Source organism: Carcharhinus amblyrhynchos, chromosome 7 (assembly GCF_965287045.1).
Source record: "Carcharhinus amblyrhynchos chromosome 7, sCarAmb.v2.hapA, whole genome shotgun sequence".
In the NCBI taxonomy this organism is placed as follows: domain Eukaryota; kingdom Metazoa; phylum Chordata; class Chondrichthyes; order Carcharhiniformes; family Carcharhinidae; genus Carcharhinus; species Carcharhinus amblyrhynchos.
In genome coordinates this window covers 57,112,841-57,137,318 of record NC_137330.1, presented here as the reverse complement: position 1 = coordinate 57,137,318, position 24,478 = coordinate 57,112,841, and the positions used below count along the sequence as shown (strand labels likewise).

The following is a 24,478-nucleotide window of genomic DNA, read 5'->3' as shown; positions in this document are numbered from 1 at the left end:
AAAAGTTGATTCGTTGGTTAGGAAGAAAAAGGAGGCTTATGTTCGGATGAGGCTTGAGGGCTCAGGTAGTGCATTAGAAAGTTTTAGATTGGCTAGGAGGGAGTTGAAGAGGGAGTTAAGAAGGGCTAAAAGAGGACATGAGATGACTTTGGCTGATAGGATTAAGGAGAACCCTAAGGCGTTTTACAGGTATGTCAAGAACAGAAGGTTGGTTAGGGCAAGATTAGGGCCAGTTACAGACAGTAGAGGGAAGTTGTGTGTGGAACCGGAGGAGATTGGAGAGGCGTTGAACCAATATTTCTCTTCGGTGTTCACGCAAGGGGACATGAATGTAGCTGAGGAGGACACTGGGGTGCAGGGGTGTAAAATAGATAGTATTGCAATTGATACGGGGGATGTGCTGGATATTCTAGAGGGTTTGAAAATAGATAAGTCCCCTGGTCCGGATGGGATTTACCCTAGGATTCTCTGGGAGGCAAGAGAGGTGATTGCGGAGCCTCTGGCTCTGATCTTCAGGTCGTCGTTGGTCTCTGGTATAGTACCGGAAGATTGGAGGACAGCAAATGTTGTCCCATTGTTTAAGAAGGGGAGCAGAGACTTCCCTGGGAATTATAGACCGGTGAGTCTTACTTCTGTGGTGGGTAAGGTTTTGGAAAGGATTATTAGAGACAGGATTTATAGTTATTTGGAGAGTAATGAATTGATTAGAGACAGTCAGCATGGTTTTGTAGCGAGTAGGTCGTGCCTTACTAACCTTATCGAGTTCTTTGAGAAAGTGACCAAAGAGGTGGATAGGGGTAAGGCAGTTGACGTGGTGTATATGGATTTTAGTAAGGCGTTTGATAAGGTTCACCATGGTAGGCTTCTGCAGAAAATGCAGATGTATGGGATTGGGGGTGATCTAGGTAATTGGATCAGGAATTGGCTAGCAGATAGGAGACAGAGGGTGGTGGTTGATGGTAAATATTCGTCATGGAGTTCGGTTACGAGTAGTGTGCCTCAGGGATCTGTTTTGGGGCCACTGCTGTTTGTAATTTTTATTAATGATCTGGATGAGGGTATAGTTGGGTGGATTAGTAAGTTTGCTGATGACACCAAAGTCGGAGGTGTGGTAGATTGTGAGGAAGGGTGTCATAGTTTGCAGGGTGACTTAGAAAGGTTGCAGAGCTGGGCTGCGAGGTGGCAGATGGAGTTTAATGTGGAGAAGTGTGAGGTAATTCATTTCGGTAGGAATAACAGATGTGTTGAGTATAGGGCTAACGGGAGGACTTTGAATAGTGTGGAGGAGCAGAGGGATCTAGGTATATGTGTACATAGATCCCTGAAAGTTGGGAATCAAGTAGATAAGGTTGTTAAGAAGGCATACGGTGTCTTGGCGTTTATTGGTAGGGGGATTGAATTTAGGAGTCGCAGCGTCATGATGCAACTGTACACAACTCTGGTGCGGCCGCACTTGGAGTATTGTGTGCAGTTCTGGTCCCCACATTACAGGAAGGATGTAGAGGCTTTGGAGAGGGTGCAGAGGAGGTTTACCAGGATGTTGCCTGGTATGGAGGGGAGATCCTATGAGGAGAGACTGAGAGATTTGGGATTGTTTTCGCTGGAAAGAAGGCGGCTAAGAGGGGACCTTATTGAAACATATAAGATGATTAGAGGTTTAGACAGGGTGGATAGTGATAGCCTTTTTCCTAGGATGGAGAAAGCTAGCACGAGGGGGCACGGCTTTAAATTAAGGGGGGGTAGTTATAGGACTGATGTCAGGGGTAGGTTCTTTACCCAGAGGGTGGTGAGGGACTGGAATGCCCTGCCAGCTGCAGTTGTAAATGCGCCTAGTTTGGGGGCGTTTAAGAGATCTGTGGATAGGTTTATGGACGAAATGGGATTGGTTTAGATTAGTGGGTTAGTGTTGTTTTTTTTAAAAGCTGGTCGGTGCAACATCGTGGGCCGAAGGGCCTGTTCTGCGCTGTAATGTTCTATGTTCTATGTACAGGAGACCATTTGGCCCATCATGTCTGTACTGCCACAATCCCACCCAGACCCCATTCCTGCAACCCCATACATTTACCCTGCTAATCCCCCTGACACTAAAGTCAATTTATCATGGCCAAGCAACCTAACCTGCACATCTTTGGACTGTGGGAGGAAACCGGAGCACCTGGACAAAGCCCACACAGACACGGGGAGAATGTGCAAACTCCACATAGACAATGACCCAAGCCAGGAATTGAATCTGGGTCCCTGGTGCTGTGAGGTAGCAGTGCTAGCCACTGTGCTGTCCCGCATTGTGCCACCGTGCTGCTACTTGTCAAAGACGAATGGCATCTTATGTGACTGTGACAAACGGCAAACTGTCCCTCTTCATCCTTTTCAGCCTGTCACAGTTTGACACAGCTGACCATGCCATCTACCTCCAACTCCTCTCCGTTTGGTATCAGCTAGGTAGAACTCATCTAGTTTCATTGGTTTTAGTTTCAGTTAGTGAACAAAAGATAAAATTTCCATCCAAACCTTTCTGCTACCTATACCTTTAGTTTTAAAACAAAATCAATGTAGACCCAATAATTACCATAATGCACTAGCCAGAGAATTACTTGCCATAGGTCCTTTTCCCATTCCCGTACCTTCTGCTGTCCCTCCCCTTCCCATTTTTCATCTACATGTTGCTTCTCAGCACCAGCATCCAAAAATAACATCTTAGCTTTCACATGAATGCTGATGGTTTCCAGCCCTTCTCACCACTACTTCTCCTGTCTTCTCCATTGTTGCTAAATTATAAGATTGCTTATCTGACATCCAGTACTGGATTAACAAAAATTTCCTACAGTTAGACATTGGGTATACTAAAGCCATCATCTTTAGTCTTCATTACAAACTCCAGACACTAGCGACCAACTCCTTCAGCCTCTTTGACAACTGTTGGACACGAGCCAGGTTTTTCGCCATTGTAATGTTATACTGAACCCCAAGGGGCTAATTATGGCTTTTTAAACAGTCCTGATTTTGATTGCTCCACCACTGGTGGCCGAGATTTCAGTTGCCTAGGTCACAAATCTCTCTCTTCTCCGACTTCTTTCAAACCTACTTGATTTTGGCAGTCTGCTCTAATATTACTTTAATTGGCTCAGTGTCAAATCTTGCTTTAGAAGCCTCTTGTAAAATGCCTTAAGATATTTTATGATGTTAACGGCAGTTCAATGTTTTAGTTTTGCTCTTTTTTCAGTTAATATTATACTGTGCATTATTGAAAAAAATGTCCTTAAATGTCGCATCATAGACAGCTTAAATACACAAACTGTCCATGGGGTTCTTAATGGATGCATTCTGTTAGTTTAAGTTCTGCTAAGTATAGGATGACCTGATCGTATCCAGAAGGAGAAGGTGACTTGACCATTCACCTCATCAATCATAGATCGCGTTGGTGGTCGATGACAATACATGCCACAATGGATAGACAAACAGTTGCACTATCACTGGCAGAATCATATTCTTTATTACCTTGACCCACACAAGCGAACATGGGAAGGCGGAAGTTCATTTCATCATGAATCTAATTTGCTGTATTTGAAATCACATTTTAAGTTAATTAAAAATTGGTTGACTACTTTTTATTAGATGTTCAACATGTATTATGCTGTTTAATTTTTTTTCACTCAATAACTAGTTAATGAATGAGGTAATCAGCAAGGTTATTCACAGCCTGTAATTTATTATCAATTACAAACTTATTTTAATAATGGTAGTCCAAATTAAATGTAGCGTTATTCTTGTACAAGTCATTACGCCACTTGTGATTGTTTTCACACATACATTTCCTTTGATTTAGTATATTTCTTTTCCATACCTCATCGGCTTTCATGCATTGACCCCAAATGTCAACAATCTCTACCTGACTCCAGTAGTTAAACATTGTGATCACCTTTGGCACTTGCACTTAAAGTCACTTAATCTAAGTTTTAAAAAAATCACCGAATTATTTCCAAGCATTGAAAAGACCAGAGAAACAAGGCATCAGTCAATTATAGTAACCATCTCTACATGCACTTGCAATCCAGTATTTTTCAGCATTGGTATACCTCACTTCAGTTGTGTACCTCCCTCAAAGATCACTTAGGCTGGGAAGTTACTATGTAAAGAGTAAAGAATTATTGTATGTGCTCTATTAGTGACACAGTTCATTTTTAATTATTTTGAATGTTAACTTCCTGGTGCTGCTAGTGAGTATCTTGACATAAAAAGAACAGGAATATCTTTGATGCAAAACTTTGAAACAGTTTGAAGGTAGAGCAAAACTGAATTTATAATCTATCTTGCAACTTTCAGCCCATTCTTTATCCTTTTAAAAATGTTACAGAACCTGAAAACCTGAGTATGAAAAGAAAAAATAACTCATTGTCAGTGATAACAGAATAATTTTATTGTCTGACCAACTTGTAACTAATTTGTAGCCATCCATTATATGTGTTTCAGTTTTCTATGATACCAGTCAGTCTTCCACTTCATTGGATACAGGGAATCAAGATTACTTTTCAGGTGCAGCATGTTTGAAGGCAGATGGAAGAGGGGAACAGTGAACCAGAGAAGTGGAGGACAAAGAGAGTGAGGAGAAAGAAAGGAATGATTGCACATGGAGGGGGAGGAGGAAAGGGTAAGAGCAGAGAAAGGGGAAATGGAGATGTGGTGAAAGGATGGGATAAGTGGGTAAAAGAGAGAAAAGAGTTAGGACATAGGATGGACAGTGCAGAAGAAAAGAAGGGAAATCAAGAAAAGGGTAGACCAAGAGTTGGGTGGATGGCGAGTGGATTGGATAGGGAGAATGAGGAAGAAACAAAAGGAGTGGAAGGAGAAATAGGGTGGTTTGCTTCACTGAGGAGTTTACTCAATGGAAAGTTTTTGTTCCACAGAAAATAAACTTTGCCAGTACCAGGTTTGTCAGTTTGCAGCAGAAATGGTGATGAAAGTTTTGAGATTTTTGCAATGATGGCTAATTTTGCTCCTGTGGATATGGTGAGTTGAGCAATGTGACACCACTCACAGCAAGTTTGTTCAGTATCTGGGAACTGAGAAGGGGTATACCTCTGTTCACTGGAGGTGAGAGATAAAGACATCCACTCTGTAACAGGGTGGGTAAATACTGTTCAGTGGGGTAGAAGTTGCCGTTCAGTGCAAACTCGGGTTGGGTATCAGACTTCTGTTTCGTTTTAGTTTTCCTTTTTTTTTGGTGTTTCATTTGTATTAATCCCATGTTCACTTGCTGCTGGTATTCCAACCATTGTTGTATTTTCTAGATGTTTTTGGTACGGTGGTGCCTGACCATGGAAGGTTATCATACAACAAAAACTTATATGTTTTATGCTGATAATGTCACCTACAATCGCAGTTGCAATGGGGTATAGCAACCACACACTTTAGGTGATCGTATAAAACACGATATCGAGTAAGCAGATCAATTTACATTTTTCATTTTATTTGGACATTACACTATTATCCCTGTCAAAACTGTCTGTTTTTTACTTTACATGTTGGGTGTTGTTACAAAGTAGGTTGAAAAGACAAATTTTGGCTTGCAATCTGAAAAATAGCACCCACAATCAGTTGGGCAAGTTGTATATCTTTGTTTCATTTGGAAATGCCTTTGACAGATTGTTATTTAAAATATATCTATGTGTAATTAGAATAATAGTTTAGTAAGCTGAGCACTGTGCCAATCTGCATATTTGGGCAATTTTCCCAACAGATATCGTACTAAGGATGTTCAAATTAACTTCCTTTGAGCTGGAATGGAAGGCTTTATTTGTTGTTGCATTGCCAGATTTCATTGTACGTCAGGCAAGAGGCAATATTCTGCTCTCTCTATAAGATTTTCATATGGGTATATGTATTTTTCAGTGCTAGGATTCCAGGAGGTGATGGGTATCCAGCTGGCAAACAATTCTGGCCACAGTTTTCATCGTTTACTCCTTTACTCCAACCAAGTAGTGTCACCCCCTATGATCTATGTGAATCTGCAATTGGACAGCTTTGAAAATCTTCTAAATCCAGTAATAATCAGCTGTCAATTTAAAAGGAAATCGCCAATTGAAGTACCATTGACAGGTCTTTTTCTTTCAATTTTGGTGTGTAACAGACATCTTGTTAAAATTATATAATCAAACCCTTAAAATTCCAAAAGTATACCTAACTTTTGGGATTCGCCCTGTTTTGAATAGACTAGTCCTGTAATGTCACCTTTAACAGCCAAGTCACGTATCTGATTCAACTCGGAACATCTTTCTGTGGTATAACTCATACAAGAAGAAGAGACCAATGTAATTTGGCCAAGTTTAAATTGCATAAATGGGATTAGGAAACTTTTGAAGAATCAACAACTGATCCATTAGACATCAGAATTGAAAAAAAGAGTAGAAGTGACATCATAACATTTGGACGGATCTCCTCAATTACACATTCCTGTTAGACTTCAATGTGTTTTTAATCACTTGTTTTATAAGCTTTTCATGTAAACATGTGACGCAAATGTAAAATTGTTGATGATTGCACTGTAGTATCAGATAACAGTTGAAAGTAAAATTACAAGTTTGTTCCACTGAGGTATAATAGGTACACTGTACTTGGCTGAAGTGGTTAATTGTGATGGATATATGGAAATACTAAGCCTGCCTTTTTGGATTCTGTTGCAAACTTCAGCAAATGGTAAATGATTCAAAGCAAATACCGGTATCCAGTTGTAGTGTTTACTTAGCATTGTATATGGTATGTTTTAATTTGTGCTGAACAGATGCATATTTTGGAGGTTTTTGTTCTTCATGGTTTGCGTTGGGTTTTAGATTGTGTGAATTGCTAGAAATGAAAAGGTAAGCAAGTGTAAGAACTGAAATGATCTGGTGCACTCAGTTTATTTACACCTTATGTATCTTCTTGGTTTTGTGTGCAATTAGAGATGGCTGAGCTATACGTGTAAAAACCTGTTTTTTTATGGTGTTTATGACTGTTGCGGAACAATAAATTAATAAACTTAGACCTTTCCTGAAATCCACCGCATAAGCGAAGTGGTAAGTTCTTGCCCATATTCCTCAGAGATTAGAAAGTATTCACAGCCTCCATGAAGCTAATGTAACTTACATTGAATACAGGCTATTTTTTTTCTCCTTAATAGAGTGCTTACCGCAGAACTGGAGTGACGTTTCTAGCCTGCTGAGGGCGGAAGGAACAAGAAGGCTGTTGTTACTGAAAGGTGAAGTTGCTCCAAGAAAACAAGGCTGTGTCAGTACACTGTGTACATGTGTTTGTGTGTGTTGGGTGAGCATTTGTGACAAGTCACTGACCTGCACCCTACCATCAATCCTGTTTACTTGGTGGAATATTTTAGTTAATTAAAGGCAGGATGTTTGGCCTGCATGTAGGTGGATAGGAACGCAGATCACCAGCTGCCAGCTCACATCCATGACTATTTGTGTCATAGTGCTTCAACAGAGTGAAATCTTTTTCTAACCAAGTATGTGTAAGGGGTAATTTTCTGAGTCTGTGCTTGTGGTGTGAAGCCTCACCCAGCAGGAGGGAATTTGGATGTGCGCCGCATGTGATTTTTCATGCCGTTTAACTAATTTGATCTCCTGAAGTATAGCAGTATGCTACCAAAAGGTGAAGCACCCCAATAGGGGTGTGAAGTCAGAAAATTACTCCTAGAATCACTTAATGTGTAATTTAAATGAACTGGAAAGTATTAGAAAAGCTTTAAAACTGCATATTTCTTTAATCTTTTCTTGGACTACATTTGTAAGCAGGCAAGTGCATTTCTACTCTGACTCAAATAGTCAAAATTTGAGTTACGACAGGGTCATTATAATATGAAACAGTTATAGTCAAAATTATACTGTTTGAATCGTGATAAGGTACTGCCTTCTTTCATTTCCAATAAGCAAGGGGAAAAAAATGTCATAAACCTCGATAAATGGCATGATTGAAGCAATTACATTATAGGGGTAATGAAACAACTTTTCCATAATGATGATTTCAGTGTTAATCTCGTGCCATCATAAGCAACAAAATGTAAATGTTGTGGTTTATTGATTTAATCGAGTTACAATATATTCACTTTCTTGAACAGCATTAGCAATAAATGCTGAAAGCATTTATCTGACCGTTATCTGGTAGTTAAAGGTTAGGCAGATTTGCATTGATGTTTAAAAACTTTTGGTCTGAACATGTCTCGTTTTCATCATTTACATCAAAATGTTTATTGTGAATTTCAGCTAGGCAGATATTGGTATCATTGTAGAACTGCCAAAGTCAGGAATGCTAACTCGAAATTGAGGCACCTAGGCAGAGTGTTGAAGAGAAATTAAATGTCTCATTGTCACCCGGTGCTTTTTTAAATTTTGCAACTATATGATTTTTCTAAGATCCATTATTAAAAGCTGGTGTGCAAACGTGGTAAATAAAAATATGCCTTAAAGAAACTGATTTGTTTATTTTATTTCAGGCTGATGTAGTAGCTTTAACTGAAAAGGAATACAAAATTATGTAGCAATATATAATAATTTTTGGAAATTATTACATTTCTGTTAAGGATCCCAAGAAGAATATTTAGATTGTCTTGAAAAGTTTTTAGAAAAACAGTTCAGGGTTGATCTTGCTAAACATGCCAAACTGACAGTTTATTTCCTTTGAGAAATAAAAGATTTTTACTTGAGGTGCTTATTTCCATATCTTTGTCAAAAGTAAACATGGTCCTATTCATTTTTTACTAAGTATTTCTCAGCCAAGCCTTGTTGAAGTTGAGTGGTCCATACAAATCCATCAAGAAACGATAGTTTGTTAGTGATTGTCCACACTCTATCACAGAGGTTAATACTGGGTTTCCTGTCCAAATGTACTTATGTTGCAGTGTAGCTTCAACAACTGTTTATAATCTTTCTAACTTCATAGTTACTGTATCAAAACCAGCTAAGCCATTTTCAGTAACTGCAGCTTTTAATTTCATATGCACTCCAACATGTAGCATGAACAAATAGATTCCAAGTGGATACTTGAAAGAAGTCAAGGATAGGAAAACGCCATTCAGTCAAGGCCATTGAAGCTCAGCTCTTAAAGTCCAAATTCTTCCATTTCAGCATTCACTTAACCAGTACAACACCAAATATCCTCTTCCCTAGTAATGTACCAGAGATTGATGCTTTTCACCAAACTGGGAGACCTCTACAGTGATACATAATAAACATAGGAAACACAAAGCTCCAAATCTGACCATGTTGTTACAAAGACTGAAGAATAAAAGGGTATGTAATCATTTGTGCCTAAAAGGAAAGAAAAATTAACAGACAATTCAAGAGCACAGTGTATTTGCAAATTTGTATTTTTCACTAGCCATGATCATGATCTTCTGCCAGGCTTAAGAAGCTGCTTGATATATTCAAACTCAACTAATTTTTGAAGATAAATTCTACCAATGCAGCTTCTCAGTGGGCACCCTAATTTTTGTTGTGTTTGTCTTTGGGCAAAGTTCTACCGACCATATTAAACCTGGGAGAAACGTTGAAGGTGAAACTAAAATAAATTGTTCAGAGACTGCTTTATGTTTATGTTACGGTTTCTGCTAAAACAGTGCAACCAACATATGGAGATTTCATAAACTTCCTATGGTTTCCTGTTAGATTTGTACTAAGAGGCTTGTATATAAACATTCCTGAGAAAATCGTTCCAGATAAAGCAATTTCAAGCATGCCTATAGAAGAATATAGGCATTGCGCTGTAATGTTCTATGTTTAATACTTTTTTTTCAATAAGTACCAGGAAAAGACTATTTAGCCTAAAAGACATTTTCTGGCTGATGTCAAATCTTCTTTCATGTCACCTCAATCCATAAACTCGTTAGTTGTGTTCTTAACCTACTTAATGTTATTAAAGCTCGTGTGGAACATTGGTCCATTTCGTAAAATGCTTTGTCTGATCTACTCCCGTTGCTAACTTTTAACTTAGAACTTGCAGCATTTCAACCTTTGCCAATAGCCACCTGCATCAACTATAGGAATCCTTCTCATAATCTTCAATATATCACCTTTAACTTTAGTAATGAAGAAATAACAAATAATTTGATTTCTTGTCTTTGGATGAGAATATTCTACAGTCTCAGCAAGTGGAATTGTTACACATTACTAAATCTTTGTTGGGTCAGGATAGTGAAAGCTTACACTCTTCCATCAAGAATGTACATAACGTGAGATTTTGCAATGCCAGCAGTGGATTTTAAAGTGAACAAACTTTTTATTTCATAGCATGACTGCCCAGAAATCGATGAACATGAAATTCAAAAACCATTTTCTAGAACTAAAGTCCGCCGCCAACTTGGGAACAAAGTTAGCTTTTTTTTTCCCCCTGCTACTATCCATTCAGCTACTCATTGAGTGTAAAGTTTCAACTTTATTGGGTATATATGATGTGCTAGAAATGGCCTGGCAGAAAATGCAGTATTTAACAGCCTACTACTGCAAATATATCAAAAATTAAGTAATTTCAATACATCACCTACTGATTTAATCCTTTTGTGGGAGCAAAGTACATTTCTTGGGGAAGTATTCAGTCTAAACTAAAACACCAGCAATGATGCGGTGACAAGCCAAACCTTACCACTTCGATGCAGTGACAAGCCAAACTCACCCACATGTAATGGATCCCTGCTCACGCTAATGAGGTTCTATTTAAGTGTTCAGTGTCTTAAATGAACTGTGTCACATGGTTAGTCTTTGTAACATACACTAAGGGAACAGTCTCCCAAAAAACTCAAAATTTTTGCCTTCTCTCTAATTGGTCTGCATGTTCTGGAAACATCCACCTGTTTTGTCTCATTTGAAATTAAGTGAAAGAAAACTGGCATATACAATGTAGCACATTTTCAGGTGTTGCTCATTGCCTTTTCTCACCCATATAAATTGATTGTTGAGGTTTGCTAGGCATGAAGGAAAAAGAGGAAGAGTGTGTGGGTTTGCCCAAGGCTCATGTTGAAATTTTATCCAGATTATTTACTTGATGTGCATATAGTGTTCTACACTAAGGAAAACAAAAATTTCCAAAAACAGTTTTATTGGAACAAACCATAAGTAAGACTATAGACCCTAGCGTTACAGAGTTACATTATAGACTAATTTGATCATATATCCATCTGATAAATGATGTTCTGGGACTGGAGTGTGCATAGCCAATATTTGATTGAGGTGTTGGACATGTACTTTGCTTCATTATTGAGAATAAGGAGCTACTAATGCAATTTCTGGAGGGGGACATTGGAACTATAAAATGGACATGGCCCAAAAACATTCTCCCTGCTGACTTGTATGATAGCTATGTGAATCCAATATTAAATATACTGCCGAATGGCTTCATGTTTCAGCTGGCAGCCCAACTTCATGAAACAGTGGCACCCACCATTTAAACTATCCTGCAGCACTCCAAGCCAGCCTGCACCTCTTAAAGGTGAGGTATATCCTGACAGAGGAAGAGGAGATGTGGAACTGGTTGCTGAAGAGATTGTGAGCAAGAATAACAATGCCAGGCATTTAGTCCCAAGGACCTGATGCAGTGCTGTAAGAAGTTCAATGATCTTATACAAATAGTCAAAATTAGTGAATGCATCTTCAAATGCCATATTCTACCAGTAGCCTCACACATTGCTCAGTGCCCCATCACTAACTTAGCAACAATCTATCTCAATCATGACTCATTCCTCAAATTCATAATTTCACCTCATCCTCATATGTTTAGCACTGTTTTAAGTCTCATAAGCATCGTAGAGAAGAATCATAAAATCTTTACAGTGCAGAAGCAGGCCATTCAACCCATCAAGTCTGCACCCACTCTCCGATAGAGCATCTTACCCAGACCCTATCCTGGTAACCGCCTCCCCCTCCCCCCCCCCCCTCAATCCCAATTGGGATTGGCTAATCCCAATCGTACACATCTTGAGATACTAAGGGACAATTTAGCATAGCCAATCAACCTAACTTGCACATCTTTGGACTGTGGGAGAACCCAGAAGAAACCCATACAGACATGAGGAAAATGTGCAAACTCACACAAGACAGTCACCTAAGGGAGGAATTGAACCTGGGTCCCTGCAACTATGAGGCAGCAGTGCTAACCATTGTGCCACCCAAAGCCATTCTCCCTGCTAATTTGCATGATAGCTATGTAAACCCTGTGCAACTTGCACAGACTACAGTTGTTCAACCATGTATACAAACACATTGCACTGCACTCACTTAAGTGCTTGTCCCTCTTTTGTAGAACAAGATTACACAATTAGTAACAGAAACACCTATTTGACAGGGGCCAGCACAGCTACATGCTCTTGTGAATTACAAACTGCAGTTAGCATAAAATTCATCGCTCACATTCCACTGATTTCCTCATGCGGACCAACCTTGTGCTATCCTCCTTTGAGGAATCCAAAGACAGAAATCTGGACAGGCTGCATTGGGAAAAGGAGAAACACGATGAAGAAATATCATCACGCAAGCTCACGCACAGTCAACAGTTCAGATATTAATATTCTGCACATCTTAGAAGTAGAATCTGCCTGTGGTAAGATATCAAACACAAATTGACTGTATCAGGGCAGGAGGAAAGGGTAGTGCGCAGTCACTGGCATGCTGAAGGATAAGATCACAGATAGAATTTGCTGCAGAGGGCTCAGATGAGCACTTCATTGGGGCTGCAGCGTAAGGCTTGTGGAAAAGCACAATGAAATGCTTGGTGCATTGGAAAGCCTGCCAGATGGTTTGCGATCAATATCGAGGAAGATAGAGGAGTGGGGCACCAACTTGGGCTTTGTGCAGAGCTTGGAGCCCATTTTCCAGCATGATTGCCAACTCCATGACAATAGTCCCACCCAAATGGATTGCGGTGCAGAGGCATTGGAGGTGGATTGTGTGATCAACCATGTCAAAGGCAGCAGATAGACTGAGAAGGATGAGGAAGAATGGTTTATCTTTGTCACAGTGAAATGGGATATCTTTTGTGAATTTGGTAAAAGTCATTTTGATACCGCGATGGGTAGAAAACTGAATGGAGATTCAAATATAGAGCTCCAGAAAGAATGCTACACATGTATTTGGGAGGCAGCAACGCATTCTAGAAAGTTAGAGAGAAAAGGGAAGGGTTGATGGGTTTTTGATAAGCGAGGGGATTAAGGGTTATGGGGAGAGGGTGGGAATGTGGAACTGAGCCACGACAGATCAGCCATGATCTTATTGAATGGCGGGGCAGGCTCGAAGGGCTAGATGGCCTACTCCTGCTCCTATTTCTTATATTCTTATGGAGATGTAGTATACACAGACGATGGAATCAAGAATTTGCTGGTGACAGAAGGGATGATAACGGCAGATTTAAATGAGCAGAACAACACCTAAAGAAAGAAAACCATTTCCAACATCAGCTTACATGGGAACCAGAAGGGGAGTTAGCTGATCAGCAGTTTAGTGGGAATAGTGCTGAGGGAGCAGGAGGTGGGTCTTTTAAACAAAATAAGCTCAGAAAGAGTAGAACGTAAGAACATAAGAAATAGGAGCAGGAGTAGGCCATCTAGCCCTTCGAGCCTGCTCCATCATTCAATAAGATCATGGCTGATCTGAAGTGGATCAGTTCCACTTTCCCACTTTCTCCCCATAACACTTAATTCCCCTGTCTGTCAAAAACCTATCTACCCGTGACTTAAATATATTTAGCGAGGTAGCCTCCACCACTTCAACGGGCAGAGAATTCCAGAGATTCACCACCCTTAGAGTGAAGAAGTTCCTCCTCAACTCCGTTCTAAACTGCACCCCCCCGCCCCCTTATCTTGAGGCTGTGCCCTCTAGTCTTGCTATCCTTTCTAAGCAGGAAAAATCTCTCAACATCTACCCTATCCATCCCTTTCGTTATCTTATACGTCTCTATAAGATCCCCCCTCATCCTTCTAAACTCCAATGAGTACAAACCCAGTCTATTTAGTCTCTCTTCATAGTCCAACCCCCTCATCTGCGGTATCAGCCTAGTGAACCTCCTCTGCACTCCCTCCAAGGCCAATATATCTGCGCACAAGTGCGGCGACCAAAACTGCACACAGTACTCCAGCTGCAGCCTCACCAGTGCCCTGTACAGTTGCAGCAAGACCTCCCTGCTTTTATATTCTATCCCCCTCGCTATAAAGGCCAGCATCCCATTCGCCTTCTTGATCACCTGCTGTACCTGCAGACTGGGTTTTTGCGACTCATGCACAAGGACCCCCAGGTCCCTCTGCACCATAGCATGCTGCAGCTTTTCACCCTTTAAATAGTAATCCCTCCTATTATTTCTGCCAAAGTGGATAACCTCACATTTGCCAACGTTATACTCCATCTGCCAGGTCCTCGCCCACTCGCTCAGCCTATCCAGATCCCTCTGCAGACTTTCTACACCCTCCACGCAATTTGCTTTACCACTCATCTTCGTGTTATCAGCAAATTTTGCCACCCGACACTGAGGAATACTACATCTCCATAAGAACATAAGAAATAGGAGAGAAAGTAGAGAAAGGTATGAATTGCAACTGTTCAGTTTTTGCACTTGATACACTCTTCGTATTGACATCGATATTCAGAGCATAACCCATGACCCATGCAATTGAAAGTACGACGCAATGTTTAGTTATAGCCTAGTTCTGGGATTCAAACAAGCAACTCTTGTTGCGTGAATTGGTTCCAGTAATCTCTCCATTTTAACCAAGTGCATTCTCGTGTCTTCAAAAGAAGATAAACTGAAAATCACCCTCCAACATAGTTGTTTTATATTACTTAAAATAATGAGTGGACACAATACAACTTTTATGGTGAGACCAATAGTTTCCACCTACTGTTTGTGTAATAGAAACAAAAAAACTAGAAAGGACCTATTTACCAGCTAGATATTAAGAAGCTAACTGGTATTGCATTAAGTTGACAAGCAATATAAAATCAAGCTGCCATTCTTGTGCCTATCCACTCCTGCTTCCCCACCAACCTCCGCCCCCCCCACCCCACGTCACTAATGCTGGATTGCACGATACAAGTTTCAACCATTTCCATTCAGCTCACTGCAATGCAGTCGCTTACTGAATGACTCCTTTTGCATGACTTGCTCAGTCTCTGGGCATTTCTATTGTGTTTGCAGTTACCAATGGGAGTGGTAAAGAGATAGAAACTTAATTAGCCAAATCTAAAATTGACCTGACCGTAGAAAGCAATGAATGATAACCAATCTGAAAAAAAATCTGGCTATATGACTGACTAATAAAAATAATTCAGAGATCTGTCTGAGCTTCCTGAACAGCCAGTTTATAAACTGAAGTGCTTTGCAAATATTTGCAATTATCAGCTAATTTCATCGGGCAAACTTGGCTGTGCATAGCAGTTTGTCTGTGAGACATATATGGATAATATAATGCCAGTAAAACAATGCCATTTCCTGTACATTATGCTACTGGAATGAAGTGTGCATGATTTAGGAGTAGCACACTCTTTGGAAGATCCTGTGTATTTCCTGTGGCACACTTTATCAGACAGGAATGTCAGAATGATTCAGTGGAAACTGCTAAAGAAATTCACTAAGATTCTTGTGTTACATAAACAGCACCAGTGATCAATAGCTACTTTTTGAGCAGAACAGTGAAGATGAAAATGGAATTTTCATTGAGTTGGATTTGACTCTCTCGTAAGAAGATCGGAGAAATGCAAAGAGCATGTGTAAACAACACGATATCTAATTCGGATTATAAAAGATAACATCCCTACATTACATTATCATACAATATACATTGGGTAGATTCCTGTATATAAGAACTTGGACTGGCCAGAGGAGTCTCTGAGAGAACACAGGACAGATCTGTAATCTTTTACAATAGCTATACTTTGTCATTCTCACTTTCAGATAATCCCTTTCAAATTATTAGGGTGGGACCCAGAAAGGAGCCATAAGAACATAAGAAATAGGAGCAGGAGTAGGCCATCTAGCCCTTCGAGCCTGCCCCGCCATTCAATAAGATCATGGCTGATCTGTCGTGGCTCAGTTCCACATTCCCGCCCTCTCCCCATAACCCTTAATCCCCTCGCTTATCAAAAACCCATCAACCCGCGTCTTAAAAATATTTAGCGAGGTAGCCTCCACCACTTCAACTGGCAGAGAATTCCAGAGATTCACCACCCTTTGAGTGAAGAAGTTCTTCCTCAACTCCATTCTAAACCGTCCCCCCCTTTATCTTGAGGCTGTGCCCCCTAGTCCTACTATCCTTTCTGAGCGGGAAGAGTCTCTCCACCTCTATCCTATCCATCCCATTCATCATCTTATATGTCTCAATGAGATCTCCCCTCATTCTTCTAAACTCTGAGTACAAGCCTAGTTTATTCAGCCTCTCCTCATAGCTCAACCCCCTCAACTCCGGTATCAGCCTAGTAAACCTCCTCTGCACTCCCTCCAAGGCCAAAACATCCTTGCGTGAGTGCGGCGACCAAAACTGCACACACTACTCCAGCTGCGGCCTCACCAATGCCCTATACAGCTGCAGCAAGACCTCCCTACTTTTATATTCAATCCCCCTCGCTATGAAGGCCAGCATCCCATTCGCCTTCCTGACCACCTGCTGCACCTGCAAGCTGGGTTTTTGTGACTCATGCACAAGGACCCCGAGGACCCTCTGCACCGTCGCCTGCTGCAGTTTTTCTCCACGTAAATAATAGCCCTTCCTACCATTATTCCTACCAAAGTGGACCACCTCGCACTTGCCAATATTAAATTCCATTTGCCAGTTCCTGGCCCATTCGCCCAGCCTATCTAGATCCTTCTGCAGACTCTCCACACCCTCTGCACAATTTGCCGTTGAGCCCTGAGAAAGAGCTTAGTGGTTTCATAGTAGCCCAAGAAGGTCAATGTTTTTGTCGTAATTTTCCTGCTTGCCCCATAGTTTTACTCAGTGAGCAAAATTTGGACACTCCTGCCCATCAATTATGTATTGTGATCTTTATTTTGCTATTCCTTATACAGCAATTCCTCACTGGCCACAGGAAGGTGCCAGAGGACTAGAGGATAACTGATGTAGTACCATTATTCAGAAAGGGAGGAAGGGATAAAGCAGGAAACTTCAGGGCAGTCGGCCTGTCCTCAGTGCTGGAGAAACTGTTGAAAGCAATTCTGTGTGACAAAATTAATCCCTGCCACTTGCAGAGACAGAGATTAATCAAGAACAGTCAGCATAGTTTTGTTAAAGGGAGATCATATCTAACCAATTTGATTGAATTTTTTGAAGCGGTGACCAGGTGTATGTAGATAAGATCAATGCATTTAATGTAATCTTCTTGGACATCAGCAAGGCTTTGACAAGGTCCCACATTGGAAGGTTGATAGCAAAGGTAAGAGCCCATGGCATCCAAAGAAATTTGGCAAATTGAATCCAGGATTAGCTGAGTGGCAGGAGGCAGATGGTGATGGTCAAAGGCTGTTTTTCAGACTGGAAGACTGTGACCAGTGGGGACCTGCAGGGGCTGGTGTTGGGGCCCTTGCTGTTTGTGGTTTATATAAATGATTCAGACCTGAATGTAAGAGGGTTGATCAGTAAGTTTGCAGATGATACGAAAATAGCTGGGGAGGTAATTAGTGAGGAGGATAGCCTTAAAGTTCAGGAGGATATAGTTGGGCTGGTCAGATGGACTGATCAGTGGCAAATGGAATTAGGTCCAGATAAGTGCAAGGCGATTCACTTGGGCAGGACAAACATGACAAGGGAATACTTAATGAATGAAACCGAAGATCAAAAGGGACCTTGGTGTGCATGTACACCTTAAGATAGCAGGACAGGTGGCTAAAGTGGTGAAGAAAGCATGTGGTATACTTGCCTCTATTAGCCAAGGTGTAAGGTTTAAGAGTAGGGAGGTTATGCAACTACTAAATGTTGGTTGGGCCACAGATAAAGTACCTATCTGGAATCCACATTATAGGAGGGATGTGATAGCACTGGAAAGGATGCAGAGGAGATTTACCAAGTTGCCTGGGCTGGAAAGTTTTAGTTATGAAGAGAGGTTGGATAGACTGGTGTTATTTTCCTTAGAGCAGAGGAGGCTGATGGGCGGACATGATTGAGATGTGTAATATTATGAGGGGCATTGATAGGGCAGACAGAAATAAACTTTTTCTCTTGCTGGAGGGATCAATGATCAGGGGCAAAGGTTTAAGATAAGGGACAGGAGATTTAGTGGGGATGTGAAGAAAAACTTTTCCATCCAAAGGGTGGTGGGAGTCTAGAACTCAAATATTATCAGGGTCTCTGCCTCCATTACCCTTTCAGGCAGTAAGAATTATTTAGATGTACACTTGCAATGTCAAGGCATACAAGGCTCTGGACCAAGTGGTGGAAAAATAGATTAAAATAATTGGGTGATTGATATTAGACTATGGCAGACACAATGAGCTGAATGGCCTTTTTGCTGTAGATGTCTGTGACTATGACAAATGTCCTATGCTAACATATATGTTCCCTTTTTCTCTATGTATAGGTCACGCTAGAGACATGCATGGAGGTAGTTGAACACATGAACACTAATTAATTAAGCATTTCTCAACACATAGACACCAGCACAGGAACTCCAACTTTATGCATTCAGATACCAAAAGTCACGAGCACCTATCGAGACACCTAGCACCCCTTCAGAGGAACAAGTGAGTTGAACAGCAGCAAGAGGAAGAAAGATCCAGAGTCATCTGCATAGTCTGCTGACTCTAGAGGCAGATAGATACCATTGCCAGGAGATTGCATGTTTGTCTGCCATGTACTGTGCCTCTTCACACTTTCCATGGGAAAATTGATGAAATAATTAACAAAATTATCAAATAAGGCTTCTATATGTTGCATTGGACAGTCAACAGTCTAATTTTAGCAGCAATGAGCAAACCAGTGGCTGTGCAAGACTTTTTCTTATAGTTCAACAATGACAGTAAGTGTACCATGTGTTGTGTCAAAAAACAGCAACGGTGAAGACAGATTTTCTCAGGTAGAGCCAAGTGGCTGTGCCAAGATGTGAAAATGTAGTTTGTGGCCAAATCCAATTGGCGACCAAACACTTGCCTTTACTCCTGAATTTCTCATCCTTCAAATTCACAATACCATCAGATCCCAATGGAATTTGTATGCAGAGTAGTGTGATTTTAACTGAGTAACAACTGATGGGAACACCAAAATTGTGAATAGAACCCAGAGCACAATAAATATTCTGTTGTGTTAAAAAAAAATCACCATCAGAAAGGAAAGTTTGTGAGGCAGGAACAGAGTATCAAGTTGAAACAAAGCAGCAACAGAATAGATCATATCCAGCTTGTGGAATGGGCATTCTGCAGTGGATAGCATGGAAGCCCAGAGGTGCCTATCTGAAGGAGGGGGCCAAGCCCCTACCATCTGAAGATGGCAGATCCAAAACAGTTTAACCCTCTTCACAATTGGCAGAAGGCAGAGACTCTATCAGTCGGAAATCCTGCCTTGGAGAGCTGCTGACCAATCAGATTGGCTGGTGGCTCTTTTGTCATTGCAGGAACTGCACTGCAGTGGGCAGAAGAGGACCTGCAGTGAGCAGTCATGTGGCAGGAACTGGAAGAAAGATCAGTGGCATGGATTAAAGGGTACTGAAGGGTAGAGAAAGCTGGGGGGTTACGAGTGGAGAGGTTGGGGTGGGGGGAATGTTGGTCCAGAGGTCTTGGGAAGGGGATCCTAGTCAGAAGGGGACTTCCATTGGATGTGCACCCTCCCCCGACCCCACCTTCCTGCCCAAGTTTGAGATTTCTCCCCATCATCCATCCGCCAGCCCAAAATTTGAGGTTGGATGCGAAAGGCCCTTTCGTGGCAGCTTAAGGGCCTCGATTGGGGAAATGCCAGGCTTCCCATCTGTGGTCCTTCCCACCCCGCTGTAAAATCATGATAACTTCAGGGAGGGAGGGGTTGGGGGGGCATCCCAGAGGTAATCCCAGCCATGCAGTTTCATGCTCCTCCTGCCCACCCACCACCCCCTTGCCACTCTCCCCCTCAGAACCTGCTGAGCAGGGAGCATAAAAATCTGGCCAAGGAACTCGAATAAGGGATTAAGGAAAAAGAATTTCAGGATTGTAATGATGCCTATTTGTACTTGCAGCAAGACTTCAAAGACGTGAAAAATCTTTTTCTAGTATCTGTGCTCAGTCTACGTGCCCAATTCCACTCTCCTTGCACTCAGTATGACAGACCAATCCTGGAGTCTGCTCCACACTAACAAATCTGTTATCGTTGGTTTGATGCAGCTCTGGGCAGCTGACTGACTAATTTGGTACATCATCAGTGGCACCTCGAAAGGATCAGATAGTACGAATATTTTAATACATATTCGTGAGAAAAGAGATGCCTTAGGTGAAAATTCACTACTAATCACACCCCTTCAAGAAATGTAATGGATGTGTAACAATCTCCTTAAGCAGAGGAGCCAGAACCGCTCTGATATGCCAACAAAAGGATCAGTAAATGCAGATCCCAGGCTAAAACCTACATGTATGCAGGGGCACACAGTCACACCAGCCTTTCTTGTCTTTCTCCTCCAAATGGGAGACATTTTGAAACCCCCATCACCCCCACAAATTGTGTCACACAGGCAAACAAAACAACTAGTTTTTTTTTTGTCTGCGGGTTCTGCAAACTCCAAATAAAATGAATGATCAATTAGTCTCTTATTGGTCTTTCCTCTTTCTACATTTTTTTGCATTCTATAAGAACTCTCACCATCTCACCAAACTAAGGTTCAAATATAGAGAGACCAGTCTGTTCACTCTACAAGTATGAATTATTTTTGTACCTGGGAATATATTTTTGGAAGTCTTTTTGTTACTACTCTAAATAGTATTAACGTAAACATTCAAATATAAGTAAATAAACCTTAATACCTGCTTAAATTATGTTTGAAATGTTTTTAATATCTCACTATACAACCGTGGTATATTTGGCTGCTTCTATTTCCATAAAAGTCTCAGAGGTATGTTCGCTGTGCCCTTTGTGGGTTCTGCATGACTTAAAGCATAATTCAGGAATTTTATGAATAGCATGAAACATTTTGCTGATTTTTTTAAATACTCCTGAGTAAGTGACATATGTTGTTACTCTCTGCATCAGGAAATCTACTTTTCCTGACTTAAAGAAATCTGAATGTTAAAAGGATTCTTTCTGACTTGCACCAGTTTTTTTCTTCTGAACATAGACCATTGTGACAAGATGGATCGGCTTTAAGTAATAACAAAGTTGTAAAATAGGGGATTTTTTTAATTGTAAAAAGACCAATGTTTTTGGTTAAATGAGTAGAGATTTCTAGAATGCGTACACATTGTTTCATTAAACAGCACTTTGCTAAGAAATCAGGATGTTAAATTGATCTGAAGACCAGAGAAGACTTAAAAATTGGTCACCATTTTCTAATTAGGATGGTATTAAAATATGACTGAAAAAGAGAAATCAGAGGTGCAAGAGAAGTGATATTGAAATTGCCAATGATAAATTAATGGACATATTTAATTGTGAAGAACTATACAAATTTGGAGCTGGACTAGGCTACTCAGCCTCTCGAGCCTGCACTGCCATTCAATCAGATCATGGCTGATCTGAATGTAACGTCAACCCACATTCCTGCCTACCCCAATAACCTTTCACCCCTTGTTCACCAAGAATCCATCCAGCTCTGCCCTAAAAATATTCAAAGGCTCTGTTTTCATTGCCTTTTGAGGAAAAGGGTTCCAGAAATTCATTACCACCTGAGAAAAAAACATTTTCCTCATCTCTGTCTTAAATGGGTGACCCCTTATTTTTAAACAGTGATCCATAGTTCTAGTTTTTCCCACAAGAGGAAATATCCTCTCCACGTACACCCTGCCAATATCACTCAGGCTCATAAAGGTTTTGATCAAGTTGTTTCTTATCCTTCTACACTCTAGTGGATACAAACCTAACCTCTCCAACTTTCCTCATAACATTCAAAAGTTTATTTATTAGTCACAAGTAAGGTTTGCATTAATTTTGCAATGAAGTTACGGTGATAATGCACCCATTCCTGGTATTAGGCTAGCAAGCCTTCTCTGAACTGCTTTAACACATTTACATCCTTCCTTAAATAAAGAGATCAATACAATACACAATACTCCAGATGTGGTCTCACCAATGCCCTGTACAACTGAAGAATAACCTCCCTACTTTTGTAATCAGCTGCCCTCACACTAAATGAAAACGTTCTATTAGCTTTTCTAACTGCTTTTTGTAGCTGTACACTAGTCTTTTGTGATACATACACTAGGACACCCAGATCCCTCTGAATAGTTTCAAGAAGGAGATAGATATATTTCTGATAAAAAGAGGGAAAGTGGCATCTGGGGAACAGGTGGGGAGGTGGATTTGAGACCAAAGAAAGAGATCAGTCATGATCTGATTGAATGGCAGAGTAAGCCGAAGGATTGAATTTGCCTACTTCTGCTCCTAATTCCTATGTTCCATTTCCGATCTCTGTAATCTCTTACCATTTAGATAATAGATATTTTTCTTATTCTTCTTGCTAAAATGGACAACTTCACATTTATCCACATTGTACTTAATTTGCCAGAGTTTTGTCCACTCATTTAACCTATCTATGATCCTTTGTGCCTACTTACACCCCCTTCACAATTTACTTTCCTACCTGTCTTTGTATCATCAAAAAATTTAGCAACCATACCTTCAGTCCCTTCTTCCAAGTCATTTATAGAAATTGTAAAAAGTTGAGCCCCCACTGCTGATCCCTGTGACACACCACTCGTCACATCATGCCAACCAGAAAAAGACCCATTAATGCCAACTCTCTGCTTCCTATTAGCTAGCCAGTCTTCTATCCATGCTAATATGTTACCCCTCACACCATGTGCTTTTATTTTCTGCAATAACCTTTGATGTGGTCCCTTCTTAAATGTTTTCTGGAAATCCAAATTCAGTACATCCACCAGTTCCCCTTCATCCACAACACATTTGACTTCTTCAAAGGACTCCAGTATATTGGTTAAACATGATTTCCTTTGATAGGTATCATGATACCTTCTCCTCCAATAAAAAGTGACATTAATACAGCAAGTGGAAAACCATATTTGGAAAGGAGTGGGAGATCTCACCTTTGAGTTTGTCTGCCATTATGAAGCACAAGGAGAGCATCTTGAAATACTTTTCCTAGGTTGTTGAGGCCATTGACAAGAAGGAAGAGTACAATCCAACTATTACAGAGGTCTTGTTCATGATGAAGGCAGTGTTGGAGATGGCGGCAAAAGCCACAATTGCCAACTACTTCCACCTTGCGGGTTTCAAACAGGTTATGAATGCACATGACATTGAGAACCAGGAGGAGCAGGGTGAGGCCAACCAAGCCAATGATGAGGCACTTTTTGCTCATCTGCAAGAGACCAGCAGAGACAACCATGTGGAGGTGGAAGAAGCCATATGCCACACAATGGAACTGACAGATGACGCCATTGCAGATGCGGTATGTGCTTCACAAAGGAGCCTAAGGAAGCCAATGACCCTGAAGAATCTGATGAATGTCCACCCGTTTTTCTGCCTTTCTCCCTAGCCAATGTCACAAAGGCTGTAGAAAGGCTTGGGATTTCACACATGTTTGACTGCACTGACGATGTGGTGCCAACTCCTGACCTCTGTCTATGCAAAGCTCCAGCCTTTCACAAGGTCAGGACATTGTAAGTTGTGAATAAAGTAAATAAAGACTTCTTCACAAATTTACTGCTTTATTTTTTTCACTTGGCATTTGAATCTGTTGATCTTGACATAGATGGTGTTTGTGGGCCTATTAAGTGACATAGAGATGGGTGTGAATGGTGCCTCCTCGGCTGAACAAAGCTCAGTTTAACATGAATTTGTGGGCGGATCTCCAGGATTCAACTTACTGAGATTTTACTGTCCAAGGCATTGGTTTGGCTCTGTACAGTTTGGGGAGGAGGGGGGCATCTCATTCTAGAAAATAGCTAAGGCCCTGGGAGAACTACGATGAAGATTCATCATAATATCAGAAGAGATTAGAATTATGAAGAAAGGCTCACAAAGTTGAGGGTTTTACTCTGAAAAGAGAAGTTTAGAGGATCCAGCAGATGGTTTCAAAGTTCTGCAGAGAGTAAATGGCAAAACAAATTCCCATTAATTCATAAATAAAATGGCAAAGGGTGAAGACTGCACAAAAAGAATGGACGGAGAAGTTTAGAAATTTGTTCAGGAACTGATTAGAACACTTACTGAGGCAGAGATTATAACATTATTTTAGAAAGGAAAAATATCAGAGGATGTACAGATTAGTTTAGATAAGTCCAGTTTATGAATTAATAACAGATGCACTGAGAGACAGTTTTAATCTAACCCACTTGTTGGGAAGCTGAGGAATTGGGTGTACCACTGCTTTTAAACAGCACTCGATTTGGTCTCTCA

The 24,478-nt window shown here is 40.8% G+C and overlaps 1 protein-coding gene across 6 annotated transcripts in view; it reads left to right on the top strand.

Annotated features, from left to right (window-relative positions):
- The window catches only part of supt3h (SPT3 homolog, SAGA and STAGA complex component), a 430,545-nt gene extending 422,089 nt beyond the window's left edge, over positions 1-8,456 (top strand). For all 6 annotated transcript variants that reach the window (XM_080192373.1, XM_080192377.1, XM_080192374.1 and 3 more), the window contains one exon: positions 7,154-8,456. In XM_080192373.1, the coding sequence (XP_080048499.1) occupies positions 7,154-7,195 (42 nt within the window). In that variant the 3' untranslated portion in view covers positions 7,196-8,456. The remainder of the gene's footprint in view (positions 1-7,153) is intronic.
- Positions 8,457-24,478: the final 16,022 nt, after the last annotated feature.